The sequence below is a fragment of the Elgaria multicarinata genome, chromosome 2 (genome assembly GCF_023053635.1).
Source record: "Elgaria multicarinata webbii isolate HBS135686 ecotype San Diego chromosome 2, rElgMul1.1.pri, whole genome shotgun sequence".
Taxonomy (NCBI): Eukaryota; Metazoa; Chordata; class Lepidosauria; order Squamata; family Anguidae; genus Elgaria; species Elgaria multicarinata.
In genome coordinates, this window is record NC_086172.1 from 7,246,399 (window position 1) to 7,266,934 (window position 20,536).

At 42.2% G+C, this 20,536-nt stretch overlaps 1 protein-coding gene across 1 annotated transcript; it reads left to right on the forward strand.

Moving 5' to 3' along the window:
* Positions 1 to 2,823: 2,823 nt before the first annotated feature.
* LOC134391939 (cysteine-rich venom protein helothermine-like) lies at positions 2,824 to 14,835 on the forward strand. Its single transcript, XM_063115860.1, has 6 exons — positions 2,824 to 2,919; positions 4,728 to 4,815; positions 7,860 to 8,008; positions 11,843 to 11,940; positions 13,106 to 13,228; positions 14,712 to 14,835. Exons 1-6 carry the CDS (start codon positions 2,824 to 2,826, stop codon positions 14,833 to 14,835), a joined length of 678 nt encoding a protein of 225 aa, XP_062971930.1.
* The last annotated feature ends 5,701 nt before the right edge of the window (positions 14,836 to 20,536 follow it).

Sequence of the window (20,536 nt, forward strand, 5' to 3'; positions counted from 1 at the left end):
TACCATCATTGTCATCATTTTAATCTTCCCTTTCCAAAGAGCTCACGAAACATCACAAGAAGCTATGGTTCAAACAAGACAGAGGCAGGATCCCATCAGTGGAGCTGCTTTAAAACGGTTTATGACAGTAGTGACAACTGTTGGGGCCCAGGACACATGCCATGTACAGTTTTCAAACTGTTTTCAAAGTGTCATATCCTGCTTGGTGTAGATCTGACCTCTGGCCTTTGTAAGCCAACAGCAAACTACAGCTTCTGTTTGTGGCTTGTAGCTGGTTAATGAACCATGGCTTCTATATGGAACATTTGGGGGTGGGGTGGGGTGGGAGCAGGGAGCAGGGCCGGTGCCAGACTATTTTGCACCCTAGGCAAGGTGAGCTACTTTCACACACACACACACAAAATGCCAACTTTGATTTTTAAGAACATATGTTTCCTGGAAAAAATAAGAAGCACAAAACTTGAAACTGCTAAATTTATTTTAAAGTGCAAGAAATACGTCCTGCCAATTATAGCAAACAAATTGGAAAGGAACGTCTATGGGTCTAAAATGCATTATTGAATAGGAATATCACTTCCAAATCATCCCCCCAACTCACACGCACGCGCACACACACACACACACACACACACACTCAGCATCACTCACTCCAAACAAACACACACATGAACACATGCATTCACTCAAAGACCCCCATGCACCCCATTCACCCATACATTCTCTCTCTCTCTCTCTTCCGGGCGCGTTCTGGAAGTCCGAACATGGAGCCGCCCCACCCCCACCCCAGCGTCCCTGGCTTCGCTTCGGCTGGGCTGGTGTGGGGCACTATCTCGCCCACCCAGGCCCAGCTGAATCCTCAGTCCAGCCCGGGTCACAGCCAACGTACGTGAGTGCTGTGCTGTGCCCGGCACCCCTCTTAGCTTGGTGCTCTAGGCGGCCGCCTGAGTGGCCTCTATGGTAGCACCAGCCCTGGGTGGGAGGTAGTGACTCCTAGAATACAGAGACTGGAATCACAACTGGAAGCTATTGGAAATTTTAGTCCTGAAACATCATAGTCCCATTACAGTATGGGCAGTATCCAATACTGTTGCTCTGCTGGTTCTGTTGCACTCACAGGACCCAAGGCTTGTGCACCAGGGACTAAGTAGTTTTAAAAGTAAACCCAGAAGTAAACAGAAACATTTGTTTCTGGAATGGGACCCATCAGTGGAGCTTTGGGGAGTTCTGCTGATCCACGCCAAGTATTTCCATTCTTCTCAGATTGCTAAGGGAACTGTTAAATGTTGGAAGTTGGATACTACAGTAGCAGGCTTTATGAGCAATTCCCAGAACCTATTGGAATTCAGAGACCAAGTCTCGGGGTGATGAAAATATATGTGGTTTTATTCCAAGAAGTAGCCCTACATGTTTCTGCTCTGTACATGGACCTGCTTCAGGGGTTGGTTTTAAAACATACATAAATGCTTGCAGAGTTTTCTGGAAAAGTCTCCATGGTGAAAAAAATTAAAAGTATAAACCCAATCATACCTGGCCATTGGCCATGCTAGCTGAGGAAAATGGGTGTTGTAGTGCAAAGTATCTGGAATGCACAACCTTGGGGAAGGCGGAGTTAGCTATGAAGATGCTAGCAACTCTTGTGGTTACTTTATCATGAAAAAGATCTGTTTCAATTTCAGACCAGCAGGTCCAACTATAACAACCATCAGGCATCCTGCCAGCAGTGTTGTTAGCATGTGACTAGTGAAGGAGCGAGGGCAAGTGAAATCCCAGGGCTGAAAAAGCCCACGCACCACTCTTGGCCTGTTAAATCATACAGCCGAAATGTCAGAGTTGAGAATGGAATGGCAAAACAGGGGGATTTTAAAAAATAATTAGCAATGGCTTGATTTGCATGTTAAAATTCTAGGTGGCTTTCTCCCACCCCCCACCCCCAGGAATGGAGTATTTGCCTAGTATTCTAGGGCTCCTAATTTTAGGGGATAGAATTAATCAAACTTTAATCCCCTAAAACATTGTGAGTTCTTAGGTAAATGCAAGCCCAGACACATTATGCATTCACATGTATACATAGAAGAAGCACACATAATCAAATATTCCAGTGATGTAATTTATAGGAGTTACAGGTGATAACTAAGATCTTGTTTTCTTTGCTTTTCAGCAATGATCTTGCACAGTTTATATGCGTGCCTGGCTGCAAGTTTGCCCCAATTTGGTGGTGAGGTAAGACATTTACAAGTTTGTATAAAAGTCAAGTTCCTAGAACTCTACAGCTGGCCTCCCCAATTATTTTGCGAAGCTCCCCTATATGAATCATATCCAAGGAAATGTTGCCTAGACATTTATTTATTTATTTATTTATTTATTTATTTATTTATTACATTTTTATACCGCCCAATAGCCGAAGCTCTCTGGGCGGTTCACAAAAATTAAAACCACAGTAAAACACCCAACAGTTTAAAACACAATTACGAAATACAGTATAAAAAGCGCATTTAAAACCACATTCACACCCACCCCAAGGCTTTCTTCAGATCTGTGTTGTCCCAGCTTGTCAGTCACAAGCAGAATCTGTCTACAAAAATAGGTCTGGGCATAATTCCTTACTGTCAGGCTCCCAAGCTGGGGCTGCTAACCCCTAAGAGATGTGTGGAAGGAGTTCAGGGTCAGTAAGAATTTCCTCCAGAAAGTGAATTTTTCAGTGCTTGTTATCTTTCCTTGAACATCTATAGAAACCTGTCAGCACAATCTTATAACCAGTCAAAGAAATGTTGGAGTAGCATTCTGTCTCTTTGTTTGAAGGCCTCTGCTAATCTCGCCGATTTCATGACCAACAACGCTGTCATACAGAGTAACATCCTTAACATGCACAATAAGCTACGGAGAAAAGTGAAACCCACTGCCAGCAACATGCTGAGGATGGTAATATACATTCTAAAATGAGAAATGGAATATAATTGGACCCATTAGCAGTGCTATCATTTCAAAAGATTGTTGCATTAATTCATTAGGAGAAAAAAAATGCCTTTCTGACTCTCAGGTAGTCAACTCTTAATGAATCGTGCCTGCTGCTTCTGGCCATCAGTTTCATTTTCCTACAGACACATTCATCCTTGTCATTTATATTCCTACTTTATTTGAAGGTTAATCATTTCTAAAGGATTTATCTTGCCATAGAAAATGAGTTGCCTTTTCGTTTTTAGTCCAAAATAGGATTTAATCCAATTCCACTTAGATATACTTGATTATAAAAGAAACAGAAAAAAATGCTGGTAAATACAACTGCTTAAAACTACTTAGCAACAAACATTGATATGTAATCAAGTATAGTAAGGACAATATGTGTGATTTGACCATGTTAGTAAGACAACTCTAGAAAGATGTTCTGGGAATGTAATGGATTGGATCCAGCAGAACTCCTCTGAGAATGGAATGTAGAAAATGGAGGGAGGATGCCATTTTTGCCAATTCTCCTTTCCCTTCACAGCTCCCTGTATCACATCCCATGCTATTCCAGAATCTCACACAACGCCCAAATAAGATTTTCAGGGGAAAGGGGAACTGAGACTTAGGAGAACCCTACTCCATCAGCAGAGGTCCACTCCCAGGATTTTGGAGAAAATACCATTCAACTTTGGGGAGTATGGGGAGCAATTTCCAGTTCTTGGAATCCCCCAGGGATTGCTGACGTGCCACCATTCTGCCCACAGTGGCCCAAAAAATGGTAGTAACTCATAGCAACTCACTACAAAGACTAAAAAGGGCCAATGAGGATGATCAGGGATCTGGAAACAAAGCCCTATGAGGAGAGACTGAAAGAACTGGGCATGTTTAGCCTTGGGAAGAGAAGACTGAAGGGAGACATGATAGCACTTTTCAAGTACTTAAAAGGTTGTCACACAGAGGAGGGCCAGGATCTCTTCTTGATCATCCCAGAATGCAGGACACAGAATAATGGGCTCAAGTTACAGCAAGTCAGATTCCGGCTGGACATCAAGAAAAACGTCCTGACTGTTAGAGCAGTACGGCAATCGAACCAATGACCTAGGGAGATTGTGGGCTGTCCCGCCCTAGAGGCATTCAAGAGGCAGCTAGACAACCCTCTGTCAGGTATACTTTAAGGTGGATTCTTGCACTGAGCAGGGGGTTAGATGTGATGGCCTTATAGGCTCCTTCCAACTCAACTATTCTATGATTCTATGGCATTTAACTTGAAACCAAGCTAAATTTGGTACTTTTGAGTCTCCATAGTGGTTTGCCACTGAATTTTGACAACAATCTGCCAATTTTATGCCTCTTTCCCCTGGGGTGTGAAGTGACATCAGGTGTGGCAGGGCTGTCCTCAAGGCTATGAGGGGGGTGCATGTGGCTCCTGACTGCATGTTGCTCATCCCTATTTTAGAACAACATCAATAACATTTGCTGTAGCAGTGAGTTTCTATGGAAAACCCGTCCCTCTAGCAAACCCCCTTGGAAATGCAATAGAGGTAGTTTACACCTCTAGGACAATGACATTTATGATATTGCTAGCGCTGAATAGGATGCTGCCCTATGTTTTTTCTAGGCCATTATTACCCTTCACAAATCCAGTAAAGCAGGCACAGGGGATAAATGCAAAGGAAAATTAATAATTGTACTTAAAATGGAACTCACTTCAATCTGACAGGGTTTGATAGGCTCACAGTTCTTCCATCTCTCAAGTTACTAACATTTCCTTCTATGCCATGTAGAGCTGGAGCCCCACAGTTGCTGACTCTGCGCAGCGTTGGGCGAACCAATGTTCTTTAAAACACAGTTCAGAAGAAACGAGAAAAATAAGTAAGTAAAGGACTTGTCTTCAGTGAATATAAATTCAAGTATATTATATAAACTAAAGTTTCGTTGAAAAGTAAAAATTCAGCATGACTGTCAAATACTTCATTTCCCCCGGGTTGGCAGGTGGGGAGAGACATGTTAGTCTGTTGCAATGAAACCAGCGAAGAGACTTGTAGCACGTTCAAAACTAGCAAATTTATTCTGGTGTAAGCTTTCATGGACATTGTCCACTTCACCATGAGGTAAGGAGACATCAGAAAATACTGCAATACAGGCGTTAAATGCCTACCTGAAGTGTACTAAAAACTGAAATGAGAATGCAAAGCACTTAATATTCAAAAGAAAAGAACCAAAGAAAGAGAGAGAGAAATGTTATCAACTACTGTATGCCACACAAAAGAAGGATAGCAAATTATTTTGGCAAATTGTCACAGGGGCTCTGTCAAAGCGACAAGGACATCCTGCTTGTTGCATCTCCAACTGTGAGTGGGAAAGATATTTTTCTGCAATTCTTCAGGATCCAAACAATTTCTTATCATGCAGTTTCCAAATGCTCCCTGATATCCCAGAGTGGCAGTCTGTTACTCATGGTGAAATTAGAGTCCTGTGCCTAGATGTTTTACACAACATCACTGAAGGTTCTATGCTGCTCGCTATATTCATTTCATTTAGCCAGCAACAGCCTGTCCTGCACCGATTTAGAAGCCAACGACATAAACCAGGAAAAGATCATGGTCCTTCAGTTAAGGTGAACTTTCTACTATGGTAACATCTGAAATGTCTGATCCTTCTTAAACCAAGACCATTTGTCCTAGAGCTATGAAATTCGGCGTGAGGAACCTGGTATGCATGCTAGCCAAATGGTGTACAAATCAGCAGCTACGGCACAGGCTCTCCCACTGCCGGAGGAGGAGGAGGAGGAGGAGGAGGGAGGGAGGGAGATGCAGCAGGTAAATGGGGAGCACCAGCAATGAGGGCGCAATAGCAGCGATGGTAGCCGGCAGTGGTGCAAGTGTGCTCTGTAGCCTATACCAGTTATCAAAGAGGCACCTGTTTGTTCAGTCTGCATAATGCATTCTGCTATTGCCAGTCATGGAATGAAAAAGAGACAGGCAGATGACTCAAGACCCGTATACTGACCACAAAAATTCCTCCTACCATCTTAAACATACCCAGACACTTTTCCCAGCTTGTAACATTTCACCAGATTTGTGTACACACTTTCAGGGTGTTGTGTGTCCCCGTTCCCTCCAGCATTCACACATGTTGGCAAACTGACATGCGACACCCAATCAGTGAGACTTCTTTTAGTTGAGGAAATCCTATGGTAAAAGCTTAATGGTTACACACTTCAACAATACTTAAAGCTGATTGCTGGTCAGAAAGATTTAGGCTCCAAGATAATGTACAGTCAAAATGCTACTCACTACAATAACAACCTTGTTTCCCAGTTGCCATCTCAATGGTTCCAAAAATGGGTTCCAAACCTGACCAAGGGAGGGGAAAGATTCCCGATACAATCCTTCAAGCGGTCAGAATGGGGAATTCTTAAAAAGCTTAACAAACCATCTCAAGGGAGCTAGTCCAAATGCAGCCACACGTTGGTAACTCAGGGAACATGGCCAAAGCCTAAACAAGATCACATGGTGGGTAAAAATCTCAGGCACAAGAACTCCCATGCACATACTTTAGCACCAGGAACTCCCTGCCACCTGAGTCTGGCAGAGGAAAAGTCCAATGGTCAATCCCAGGCTAACACTATGCTGAGCTGACTACAGCTAATGTGAGCTCAAGTCTATGAAAACTCTCATAGTACTTTTCATGGCACAGTCCCTAGAAATCTGAAGTCCAAACAAAAGAGAGTCCATGTGCAGAGTGCTTTCAAAGTCCCAAACAATGATGGATCAGAACAGGGAGGGATTTCAGGCAATGAGTCAAAAGATGAGTCTCGCAAAGTCTCCTCACCTTTGCTCCAGCAGGCAGGGGCCTGTTCAAAACCACGACAGGCAGGGGCTCTGGTCTGTAAAAGATGCCTGTGTCCAAACAGGGTGACACTGCTCAGCCCACCAAGTCGATGCCACAATCTGAGTGACTCCTTAAACAACCCACCACCACCACCTTTCGAAATACTCTTATCAGTTTCCCACAGAAGTTGACAAATCACAGGAGTTGCAAGATAAGCAGCAGCTAGAATGGTCATTAAATAGTCCAAGGCCAGTATGCCAAAAGTATCCATCAGAAGCCAATGTAAACAATACTAGATTCAGGAACACATAGAAAAATAGTTGAGGTCTTTCAGTGTCAGGTATAGTCTGAGCGAAGTCAGGGAGCTGGCAGGAATGCTACTGGGACAGAACACCAGGAACAACAATTGCTTCCAGCAAACACACAGCATCTAACGCTTGCCTTATATTGTGCTGCTGATGACTGCGTGAGGCCATCTGTGTTGGGCTGCAGCTAGCTTGTGCCTGCTCATGTGACAGGCCCTTCCCCAAAGACTCAGCTGTTCAGCCTTCCTCCTCTATCCCACATGGAGGCACAACAGAAGTCTTACAGCCCCAAGGCCAAGGGACGAACCTACTCCCTTCTGTACAAGATAAGCCCGCTCAGATTCTGACATTCCAAGCTAGTTCTAATTAAATCTACCTACAACTTGCTGAAACCTATATTTGTCACAGAGCTTCCCAGATTCTCAAGAGGCTGTTTTTGTTTTTGTTTTTCTGTGCCTAATCCAAAGTTCTGCCTTGGGAAGATGGAATATCTTGTCCAGTATTTCTCTTTTTAATGCCCAAAGAGAGAAAGTGCCCAGATTATTTTGTCTTACTTTTGGAGAGGATTGATAGTTAAGTTCAACAACTTTCATTTTGACAAATCTTCCCATCCTAGCATTAGAGGAAAGATCATTATGAATTATGGATGCTCTACAAAAGAAATGAATTCCTAGTTGGTATGAATACTATTTTTCCTGAAACCTTTAACAATTCTGCTTAATTGCAGAAGTAGCAAAGAATTCATGGTTTTGTGAATTACTCTCTTTGCAATTGCAGATGGCCAAAAATGTGGTGAAAATATCTACATGGCACCTGCACTTTTCTCATGGTCACGTGTAATGAAGGAATGGCATGATGATGAAGTGAAAATCTTTAGATTTGGTACTGGACCTACAGCAGCTGGAATGGTCGGCCATTACACTCAGGTACAATAACACAGGGCCTACATGAGGAATTTACTGCAATGCTACTGCGCCTCACATATAGGTGTGTCACCTGACATTACTCCCAATCTGTATCAGTTCTGGGTTTTCTTGTCATAACAAAACCACATTTTCACAATCTCCTTTTGTGACAAATTTTCAAGTTACCACAACTCCTATGCATTTTGGGACTCAGTGTGTCATAAACTCGTAGTCCTACTCCTGGGGTGGGTGAAGAGTGGCTTCAGTACTGCAAGGAGGAATGTAAAGTATCAGCTAAGGGTCAGCCCTATAGGAATGGAGGGAGTCAATCCTTCCTGTTAGCTTCACCCTCCGCTAACCACCAGGGTTTTGTTAATGCATACCTGTGCATTATCGCACCTGCAAATGAACTTAAGACACTTTCCTTTTTACTTCTTTGCCTCAAAGAACCACTAGCTGGCATGGATAACAATGTCTACTGAGAAGTAAATCACATTGTCTTCAAGATGGCTTACTCCTGAGAAAGTCAACATGTTGGTTTTGGGATGACTTAAAAAAAAACTCCACTCTTTTGCACCAAGACTCCGCCTACCTAGCCAAATTAATGCAGTTTAAGATTACTTTTTTATCTCAAAAGAGGTTTATATCAAGTCTGCACCAGATTAGTTGGCTACATGTGCCATGGGAGGAGTAGATGCGAAGTCAAGAAAATTGAATTTTTAAACTTTATCAGCATTAGAAGACACTTCCATGCAGATTGGGCCCTGATAGTACTTTTTATCTACAGCATTTGGCTTATTGGCAACATTTGTAACTTATAATTGTCTTGAAAGGATAAACTGTCTGAAACATCACAGTGCAGCCTCCTTGAGTCACTACAGTCCTATGTCTCATCTGTCAGTGTATCCCCTACCCCCACTTCTCTTCTCAGGAATAGCCTTCAATGGCTACCCAGTAAATTGCCTTTAATTATACCTTTTCAATAAAATACCATTTCTGGAAAAGCTCTGATCTCTCCCGAGTACCTTATGAGAACACTCCACTATCCAGATGATGCCCTAAAGTCACTCATGCTGATATCTGTGTGTTGGAATAAACATGGGGCAGTTCTACAGTAGGGACGTATGAAGTGGGGGGAACTGGCTCTCTTGGGCTCAACAGATTTCCCTGGAATATCCTGCTCAGCTTGAGTTCGCAAGGTGAACAAGAGGCTCCCTGCTGGAACAACCCAAGGACCTTCCACCCACGGTGGCAACTCTGTGCAAGCCCCAGCAGGGAGAAGGAGAGATTTGCGCACAGCAGCTGACAGTAGTGACAGCAGTGATGGAAGGCCACAAGTTGGCTTGACTTAACACTTCTCGCCTGCCCAAGGGCCTCTACTTCCCTTACTCGGCTTCGTCCTTTTTCTTCTGCTGCGCCTTACGCCTGGAACGCTCTTCCAGAACACTTGAGAACTACAAACTCAATCACAGCTTTTAAAACTCAGCTAAATACTTTTCTTTTCCCTATAGCTTTTAAATATTGAGTTTGTTCTGACCCTATACTGTCAGCTTCACCCTACCCGGTGCCTGTTTACACTTCCCTGTGCCTGTTTGCATTCTCTTTCCCTCCTTAATGTTTACTACAACTTTATTAGATTGTAAGCCTATGCGGCAGGGTCTTGCTATTTACTGTGTAATCTGTACAGCACCATGTACATTGATGGTGCTATATAAATAAATTAATAATAATAATAATAATAATAATAATAATAATAATAATAATAAACACAAGCTCAATCACACCAGCTCACGAACAAGCAAGCCGGAGTCTGGGGGGCTGAGTCACTTAAAACTCAATGGTCTGTTTCCTCTGCAAACCCTGTTCCACAGACCTCTAGCATAAAAGAGCCAGGGCTGCAGTGGGGAAAGGACCCCATAGTATATTTGAGCTATAGATATTCGTGTTCTAGAACTGTGGTTCCCAATTGGTGGTCCATGGACCCCAGGGGGTCCAAGTAACCCACCCAGGGGTTCCGTGGCCCCATTCACATATTCACCATTTATTTCTGGAGTCCACTGACAATGAATTCCTACCAGAAGTAAAATATAACATCTCTGAGCACCTGCGTGATTTAGCGACTAGCTTCAGAGATTACTTCCCTACACCTAATCCTGAAAACTCCTGGAGAAGGAATCCTTTTGAATGTGGTGATGTACAACTAACAACTCTATCTGCAGAAGAGCAAGTTGCACTTGTTGACATGGCTTGTGATGGTTCATTGAAATCATTTTTCAAAGAATATAGACTGGACCAATTCTGGGTGAAGGTTTTTCCTGATTATAAGAAGTTAGGTGAAAAAGCTTTGAAACATCTAGTTCCCTTTTGTTCCACATATCTTTGTGAACAAACATTTTCAACATTTTGTTATATGAAAAACAAGCATAGAAATCGGCTCAATGTTGATCCAGATTTGAGATTAAAAGTAGGAAATGTTGAACCTGATGTGGAAGGGATTGTTCGGGACAAAAAGAGGCATGATTTCTCCCATCACATTTAGGTTTAGTAGCTGCTAGACAAGTCATAATTTTTTCAATTGTAAACTAGACGTTAGTAAAATTAAATTCGTCTTTATATTCCTAACTAAATTATTGTCGTTCTTGCATGGTAATATCACAAATATCACAAATTTTATGGTCTGTTTTTTTAGTATACCTAAATCCTTTGCTTATAAGGGGCTACCCCTTATTTTCTCCAAAAAAATTGCTTCGCACAGGTAACTACCATAGATATATATATATTTTTTTCAAAAGTAGGGGGTCCATGGCTTGGCATTTGAAAAACAAGGGGTCCGCAGTACTTAGCTAGTTGGGAACCACTGTTCTAGAATAGGGTGACCATATTTTGGAAACCAAAAAGGAGGACAACGTGGTCGCCCCCAAGGGGGCGTGTCCAGTACCAAGGGGGCGTGCCCACCCGAACATAGTCTTGGTCACATGTCTGATTTTGCAGCACACATTTAAGACAAATCTGTTCTACATAACATCTTAATGTTAAAATCACTGAAATAAAGAACAAGTGAGAGATTCAATGTATCTGAAATGAACTTCACTCACTCCTACTTTTGTAGGTTTTGCTGTACTTTGAAGCTTTTGCTATACTCTGTGTGTTACATTCTCCCCTTCCCTCAAATATCTTTTCTGACTGTATCTTCACTCATTGCAAGCTGCTGTTGTTGTTAACAGGGTTTGCTACTGGCCCCAGATCTGTTTCAAATTTGGTGTGGCTAAAGCTCTACCTAAAAGCTATCACGGTGCCAACTTTCAGCTCTTTATCTTTAAAAATGACAGCTTAAAAAATCATTTTAAAACCTCATTTTTTAAAAAAATCCTAAAAAATCAATGGATGAACAGATCTGTTTCAAATTTGGTGTGGCTAAAGCACTACATAAATCCTATCATGGTACAAAGTTTCAACTTTTTATCTTTAAAAATGACGATTTTAAAAATAATAATTTTAAAACCTCAATTTTTAAAAAATTCCTAAAAAATCAATGGATGAACGGATCTGTTTCAAATGTGGTATGACTAAAGCCCTTCCTAAGAGCTACCATTTTGCCAAGTTTCATGTCTTTATCTTAAAAAATGACAGAGTTATAAGCATTTTTGTTAATTCCCATTAGAGCTGCTCTTTGGGGGGGGAATCCGGATTTCCCCTCCTCCACCCGGATTTGCCATTTGCAAATCCGGTCATATGGTCACCCTATTCTAGAAGAATGTATTCCTTAAACAAGAGAAGTGGTTTGCATTAACATTGTCCTTGGTTACACTCTCATATACAGAGTGTTCACATTCATCTTCACTTGTGTATTTGCAGATAGTTTGGTACAACTCTCGTGAATTGGGATGTGCTCTCGCCTATTGCCCTCATCAGGCAAAACATAAGTACTTTTATGTTTGCCACTACTGCCCAACGTATGTATGATTTCAGGCATTCACTGCTTCTTAGCAATGCTCTTGTTTTCATTCCTGTGTCATGAACATTTCAATTTAGTGTTATAGGGAACCAGTATTTTTCAGGGTTGACCAGTAACATCATGCTTTGTCGAGAAACCCATATTGTGGCTGAAAAAGCCCCCTCCATGCCAAATTCCACTCTGCCTCTGATTTCTCCAGGCACACTGCCCCTTACTCACCATTTCTGTGCTATGTCAATATGAAGATATTGTGTTGCATTAAGAGACACATAGATCTCTTAATGCAACATACCATATTTCTTCAATTCTAAGACACACTTTTTCCCCCATATAAACATCTCTAAAAATGGGGTGCGTCTTAGAATCGTGGGTCTTAGGGGTTTTTTTCTGTTGGTGGTACTGAAATTAGTGCGCGTCTTACAATCGAAGAAATACGGTAGATCTCTTTTCTGCTGAAGCCACATGGGATTCTCCTCTCCTTGAAGTGATTTCCGGTAGCTGAAGCCTGCATGTGTATGACACAACTGCACAACAGGGGCCAACTCTATGCGAGTTCAGTCATACCACTGGGAAGGGGACTGTAACTGCATGAGATGTGGACTTAGTACAGATCCCCAGCTCTGTGAAAAAATAAAGTGCAATCCTGACCTCCAAACCACTTCCTAAGTATCTTCGTTTCTAAACCCCAAAAGCACCAATAAAATGTCAGCTAAGTCCAAGACTGAGGAGCTGTTGCTGTGTAGTTCCTTTCACTGAAGGCTTTCCACTTTTATTTTTTACAAAACTTTGTGAACTAAAGGAGTTGGATTCTTGTAAAAAATTGTTTAAGGAAATTAAATCCATTTACTCACGTGCAGTGCATAAATTGCCAATAATTTACCTCTTCAAATCCTTATCGCCAACACAGACACACATTGTTACCTTCTTCATGGGTCACCATCTCTCCACCTCATTAATTTCTTTTTTTTAAAAAGAAAAAAACAGCACTGGATGGACAAATTAATCACAGAGCTCATTCCATCATTATCCTTTATTGCACTGGTGGAATGCTAAAGCTATAGCACAATACCATAGTGTTTTTCATATGCCACTTCCAGGGGGAAAACTTGAACAAGTACCAAGTCCTTTTGCTTGAGGCATATATAACCTTGTTTGGCATATAGATTTGTGCCCACACTGATAAATGGGAAAGAAACCAAGGCCCATTATACAGTGTTTGGACAAAGCTGGCAACAAGAATTTGAACTGAATACAATCCTTCGTCACGGATTTAGCCCATCCGCTGGGTGAGAAATTGGAAGAATGAATGCTGTAACATGAAAGTTTTCAGCAGGTTGATCCTGCTGCTTCCAGCTCTTGCTGGGCTACTTCAATGCCTCTTAACAAGGATCCCCAGAGGAATGTTGAGGGGTGCTCCAAACCTGCTTAACCTATAAACCTCAGTCCTTGCAAATGTGTGTGCTGTGATGAAGAGGTACAGCAGAAAACAGTATCGGACAGGAAGAACAGAAGACTTGCTAAGAGGAAGGCACAAGCCCAATGGACAACACTGACAGTCAGGTGACCCAGCAGGATATTCTTTCTGTGCCCTGTTATGCAGCAACCCTCTAAGCCCCACATGGGCAGTGACCAACATGCCTCCCCCAAAGCAGGCAGCGACCAGGCACTCCATTGCTGTCTGGTCTCTTCCTCCTCACCCCAGGCAGGTCACGAAAGGTCCCCTGTCCTGTTGTAGGGGCTGCACTTCATCCGACAAGGTTATCGGAGTAGTGTGAAAGAGTGGGCAACTAGAGGAATTTAATCATGGCAACTCTCCACAGATTATCCTCACCCTTGGACATATAGCCCAGGATGCTCCGCTGATTGTGCCTGACCTATTTTCATTTCACATTCCAGAGGGAACTATCATCACCGGCTATACAAGCCTTATACAATAGGAAGACCATGCGGGGATTGCCCACAGGCTTGCAACAAAAGGCTGTGCAGTAAGTTGAAGATTGATAAACTAATTGTGAAGCAAAAAGCTATGGAGATTTTGAGGAAATGCTGAATGCCCTCTGAGAGGTTATGTATTATCCAATTAATCCAAACAAAAAAGTCATGGCTTTGTCATCCCAGTGACATTTAGTAGACAAGAGTTGAGATCAGCCCCCAAAGACCAAACAGAAGTCCCCGTTCAGTTATGAATCCCCTGGGTTATCATGGGTGGGCACAGTCTTCAAGGGCCTCATCTACACCAAGCAGGATATTGCACTATGAAAGTAGAATGAAAGCAGTATATAAAAGTCAGGAGCCACACTACTGCATTATAGAGGTATTGAAGTGTTGGGGCCCATTGACACATACCATATACCACTATATCTTGCTTGGTGTAGCTCCTGCCTTTTATATGCTACTTTCATACCGCTTTCATAGTGCAATATCCTGCTTGGCGTAGATTAGGCCAAGGCCTCCAGAAGGTTCACAGTGCAGTAGGGAAGGGTGCTGAATTACTGAATATATGAACCAGCACCTCCACATGCAAGGTGGATGTCCAGCTGTCGCAGTTCATACGATTGCAGCAGCTTTTAAAGCAGGACATATAATTAGTGCCTCCATGTGATCCTGCCCAAAATATGAACTCACTATAACCTTATGAACTCTCAGAAAACATTGTGTGGGAGAAAAAAAGTGTTATTGCTCAGCTGATCCTTAAGTTGAAGACACTGAAATATTACTATGGTCATTAGACAGTTAGTTGGTTCTACCCTCATGGATTGTGTTCCACAGTTATAGTTCAGCCAAGGAACCCCTGAATGTCTGCCACAGAAACACGGGGCATTGTGAAGGATTTATGGCACCTGCAATTCATGTGAGGCACTTCCAAGGCCTCTTGGAATACACTGTGCTGTGAACATTTCAGTGTAGGATCACCCGAGGCTAGGAAAGAAGTCAAGGCCTACTGAAGTCAAGGAATGTGGTGAACCTTGGCACAGTCTTTGAAACTTGGAACAGTTCAAAGAGATAAAAGCTCTGAATTTAAAAACTAGCATGATTAAAACTAACTCTCTCTCTCTCTCTCTGTCCTCATTTTTAGCAAATCCCTGCATGAAGTCAGATGTATACATCAACTGTGATCAGTTAAAGAAAGACGGGCAATGCAATGGTCCTACAGTGGAAAAATGCAGGGCTACTTGTGAATGTACAACAGAAATAGTATAAGGTTTCAGAATTAATTGCTCATGCAAGTCATCTGTTTGAATTAAAAATGTAACATTGAGCCTTTACTAAATTAGATTGTTGTTTAGGTTATCTCTGGGCAAAAATTGCAGACTACTATGAGCAAAACATAGGGTAGGAGGACCGCAAGTTGCCCTTTGTCTAAAATTATCCAGCTGCACCTGAGAGAGATCTGTCTGTTTCTGTCGCACCTCCTCATCTTCTCTGTATCTGTCTAATTTTTCCAGGGATCTTAATGTCCATACCAAGAGAGTTTGATCCTGAATATGAAAAGCCATGCCTTTATAGCCCTGGTGACAGTAACCTGCATGGTCAGGCAAATGCTGGCAGCCCAGAGGGCCCAATGGGGCTGCTGGTGGTTGGCATCGCTGGCAGTCTTCTCTCTCTTTCATTTTTAGAAGACAGTGCCAATTCTGTAATATTCAACCTGTCAATAATAACTAGGTAGGCAGAGAGAAAAATGAGAATGGCAGCCAAAACTTTATAACACTCAATCAGAGCAGGAGGGACACCATTTCCTGCATTGGTATACTATATGATGGATAAAGGGACAAAGATAGAGCAATGCAACTGAACGACATGCCTTAGGAATAACTTAAGCATTGTAATAAAAAGGGTATAGACGTCATAAAGCAAATTCCTGCACCATTAATTTATGTAAATTATGCCAGATACATATAAAAGTGGATTTAGTTCAGACCTTTCATCTCTCACTGCAATTTAGTATAATGAAGAATTTAAAGGAAAAAAATATTCCAGGCAATATTCCAGGAAGAACATGGATTAACACAAGTTTGCTTAAAACACAAGTTTGCTTAAAACTTGAGATGTAAATCACCCAGCGAGCCCTGGCTATGGGGGGGGGGGGACGGTATATAAGTGTAATTAATTAATTAAATAAATAAATAAACATGTCTAGTGAAATGCTACAGATAAATCACCAAGAGAACTGAAGCCTGCCTTCACAGCGCTACATGGGTGCCGCTCTGCTGCCAAACACCATGGTGTCACTGCTGCGGGGTGGCAGCAAGCGATCTAGATGAAAGGAGGCCGCACGGGCTTCCTGGTGGCCATTCAGCTCACTGGGCCTGCCCCCTGCCCCTCAGCCAGTTTCTGGGGCAAGGGCAGATGTCAGAAGATCCATAGTCACCTCACTCCAGCAGGAAAAGTTGGAATAAGTCCCTAACTTTTCTACACATCTTTGGAGAAAAGCCCTGCCGTGGCTTCAAGGCGGATGCTGCATTTTATAGCTGCACCACCGTGCAGCCACTGCAAGGCTTTAAAAGTGTTTAGGCAGCCCCCTGGACAACAGGGCATTCCAGTATGTCAATATTCAAAATAGATATATAATTACTAAATTGACATCAAAATATGGCTCGCTGATAGATTGTTTAATTTTGAAATCACGATCTGTAATAATTTATCTAAAAAAATAATTGAGCCAAAGTTATAACTAGTACCAGATGGGGACATAGCAAGAAATCCCTACCACATGGTTCCCCAACCTTTTTGGTTCAGCGGACACATTTGGAATTTTGTCAGTGTCACGAACAGTCTCGGAAAATGGCTGCCATGATGGGGCTTCTCCATTCACAAAATAGCTGCCATGGTGGGTGTAGCTGGTCATAAAACACCCATTTCCCAGAAGGTACACTGTCATAGGTACACTGCATATATGCATAGGTACACTGCATATAAGGCAAAGGTGAGGTCTAACCCCAAAAGCAAAAGCAAGTATTTTCCACCAAAAATCACAGCAAAATACGGTACTAGTTTCCAAGAAGGTAAGCTGGGATGCTCAGAGAATCACAAACACACATGCAGGCAGAACCCAACACACTCACACTCACACTCACACAGCCAGGAAAACACCATACAGGCACCCTCCACATTCCTTGTTCCTCATCTCACCCTTTTAGTCCTCCATAGCGTGACCATATTTTGGAAACCAAAAAGAAGGGCAACATGGCTCAAGGAGGCGTGCCCAACCCAACATGCTCAGCCCCCAAGGCGGGCCCATCCTGATATGATTGGCCCCAAGGGGGCGTGGCCTTGGTCACATGTCTGATTCTACAGCTCACAATTGAGACAAACGTGTTCTACAAAATATGTTAATGTTAAAACCACTGAAATAAAGTGAGCCATTCAATGTATCTGAAATTAACATGTATTTTTAGTTGCTGTACAAATTTCTTTGTGGGGGTTCTTTTTGCTGTCCTCATTCCAGATCAATGCAAAAGAAATTCTATTATTTTCCATTTTTCTAAAGAAAACAGCTCCTGGATTGGGGGGAAAAGGCCAAAGAACACTGTGGTTAGGACCTGATACACAACTGCTAGACTAAACAGAAAATGGGACACTGACAGTAAAGAAAGAAATGTCCTGCAACTCCCAGCACTGGACTTATTCCTTGTCAAGGGTGGAGAAAGAAGAGCGGAAGAATGATTGGGTCACTGTAGCAATCTTTTCTCAGGCCCATTCAATGTGATTTAATATTGAGCAAGAAAGAGCATCTCTCTTTAAATCATTGTAACACTTGAGATGTAATATAAACTAGATTTTCACAATTTCTATTAAAGGTCTTGCTCCAGGCATAGCCTTTTGCAGATTTTTATCTGTACAATAGTGGAAGAACTGGTGAGAAGCCCCCACCATAAGGCCTCAGTGTTGAGTTTCTACCAAACTCTGTTACTACCACTATCAAAACATCTGACTACAAGTTACAAGAGTTAGGTTTTATTTGTTTATTTATGTATTTATGTATTTATTCCATTTATACCCCACCATTTTCCCTCTACGGAACCCAAAGCAGTGTACATAATCTTCTTCATTTTATCCTCACAACAGCAATCCACAAGTCACATTTAATATACTAGCAATATTAAATGGATAGTCAGTGTGAAGTTCAGGTTAATTCTGGTTAACGTCGTATGAATGACTAGACAGTGTAGCATAATCCTACTCAGAAGTAAGTTCAATGGAGTTTAGTGAACACCAAAGAAGACGAAGCGCTCCCTATGCTTTTCTTCACATCTGCTCACCTTTCTCTAGCAAGTACAACCCCCTCCTGTCAAGGGAGGTTTGCCATAGGATTACATTGGCCTAAAGAAATGCCTATAACTTTTTTTATTTTTAATGATATAAAAATGAAATTTGGTGAGCTTACAGATACCTTGGAGATGCTTATGCATATATGTCCATCGGTTTTCTTGCAATGAATTTTTAAAAATGTGACTTCCAGTCATTCCTCATTTTTCAAGAAACACACATGTAGCTTTGCATTGTGATAGAACCTAAGCAGGGATTGATGCATAGCAATTTTGAAGCACATACATTCATCCGCTGATTTCTCGAATTATTTTTAAGATTTTACCCTCAAAACATCCCCCCATTTACAAAAATGCATTTATCACCGTCATTTTTTAAAGGTAAACACACGTAACTTGGCAACCTGATAGCTTCTAAATATATCCTTAGGCATGGCAATTTTGAAGCACACAGCTTCATCTGCTAATTTTTCGGGTTTTTTTTAAGTTTGAGTTTTTAAAAATATTCTTTAAAAATACGTGGTCATTTTTCAAGATACACACCTGCAATTTTGCAGTGTGATAAAACCTAAGTAGGGCTAGGGCATGGCAATTTTGAAGCACATAGGTTCTTCCACTGATTTTTAGTAATTTTTTTAAGGTTTTACCATTCTCCTTTTACAAAAATGCATTCATTTCTATCATTTTTAAAGGTAAAGCCATGTAACTAGGCACCATGATAGCCTCTAAATATGGTAGGTCTTTAGAAGGGCTTGATGCATGGCAATTTTGAAGCATATAGGTCCATCCGCTGATTTTTAGTGATTTTTAAAAAGTTTTAGCCAAGTTAGAAAGCTCCGTGTGTATTGGCAGCCGTGATTGACAAGTTCTTAAATAAATTGGAAATTTCCTCTCAGCAGGAGTGTTAACCACTTCAAAGGAACACAGGCAATACTAAGACAGGGAGGCCCAGTGGTTTGGCCCAGTATTAGGGGATTTCCAACACATTTAACTGCGGCAGCAAGTGGGCTATCACCTTTCTTGTAGGGGGAGGGGTACTACCAAACAGAAGATGCAGCAGAGACAACCATCTCAATAATATGTATTGGTTTATTAGTATTTATAGATGTTTTACATCAACAGATTTCAAAGTAGTGAACAAAAACCATAAACATATAAAAAACGATGTTGAAAATACATTGCATCTATAGTGTAGGATGTATTACCCACAGAATGCTGACATAAACTGATATGTCTTCTTCCTAGCAGAACCCAGAGAGGATAGGAGAATGTCCCGGATCCCTCAGGAGAGTGGAGTGTGCATAGTGGACGAAACAAGACCTCTGCCTAGGCCACGTCCCGAACCCTGCATGCTCCCCAAATACATCTAGCTGCCCTGCCAACTGCTCAGCAGTTGGTGGTGGAGGCCTCCTTGCAAGTCCCGTGATTGAAAGAAAGACCCTTTGGCCGAAGCCGGTACAGGGCTCTTGGCATATGGCAGCGTCAACGCCAGTACAGAAGCTGGTGCCGCCTCCTGTGTGGAGCCCAGATATCACCAGGTGGCCAGAGCCACCCCAGACGTCTACCCCAAAGCCAGTGCCTCCCCATGTGCAGAGCCTAGTGACAACTTTGCCGCCGAAGCCACGCCTGACATCTCTCCTGACATTGATGGCGACCTGCGTGGAAAAGGCCATGGAGATGTCTCTGGCAAAGCCAGGGCTGACCAATGGACCCAAGCTGGATGGAATAAATCCTATGGCACTCTGGAAAAATGAAGGCATAACATGTTAGTCTTCCATTCAAACAAAAGGGTTTTCAAGTGATTCTGTGGAAGAAACTTAAATTATCTTGACTAGGGAGGAATGCGGCCCTGAAAATGACTTTGTTGCCTAAACTGTCTTCTCTGTTTCATACCTTGCCAGTAGAGATTCCTGGAAATGAGTTCAAACGTTGGCAAAAAGCTCTAGCCACGTTCAGTGGAGGGGGCAAATGTATCCGTGTCAATCAAGCGACTCTCTTCCAGCCATCTAAACTTGGGGGGGGGGGGGTTGGGGTGTCCCAAATCTTAGACTGTATCATGATGCCTTTCAATTGAGGCAACTACTCAAAATAAATAGGAACAAGACAGCAATCCCATGGGTGTCAATTGAAAGCGCCCCCTGCATCCCTATGATCAGGGCGATCCCCTTTCTTCCAACACTGAAAAAACATGTACAAACAATTAAAAACCCGTTTTTGAAAGCAAATGTAAAGGTATGAGCAAAATGGGCAAAATGGTTTGCAACAACCCCTTCCCCCTAACCCTGATTTATCAATATGAATCCTGGCGAATCCTTACAAACGTCGTAG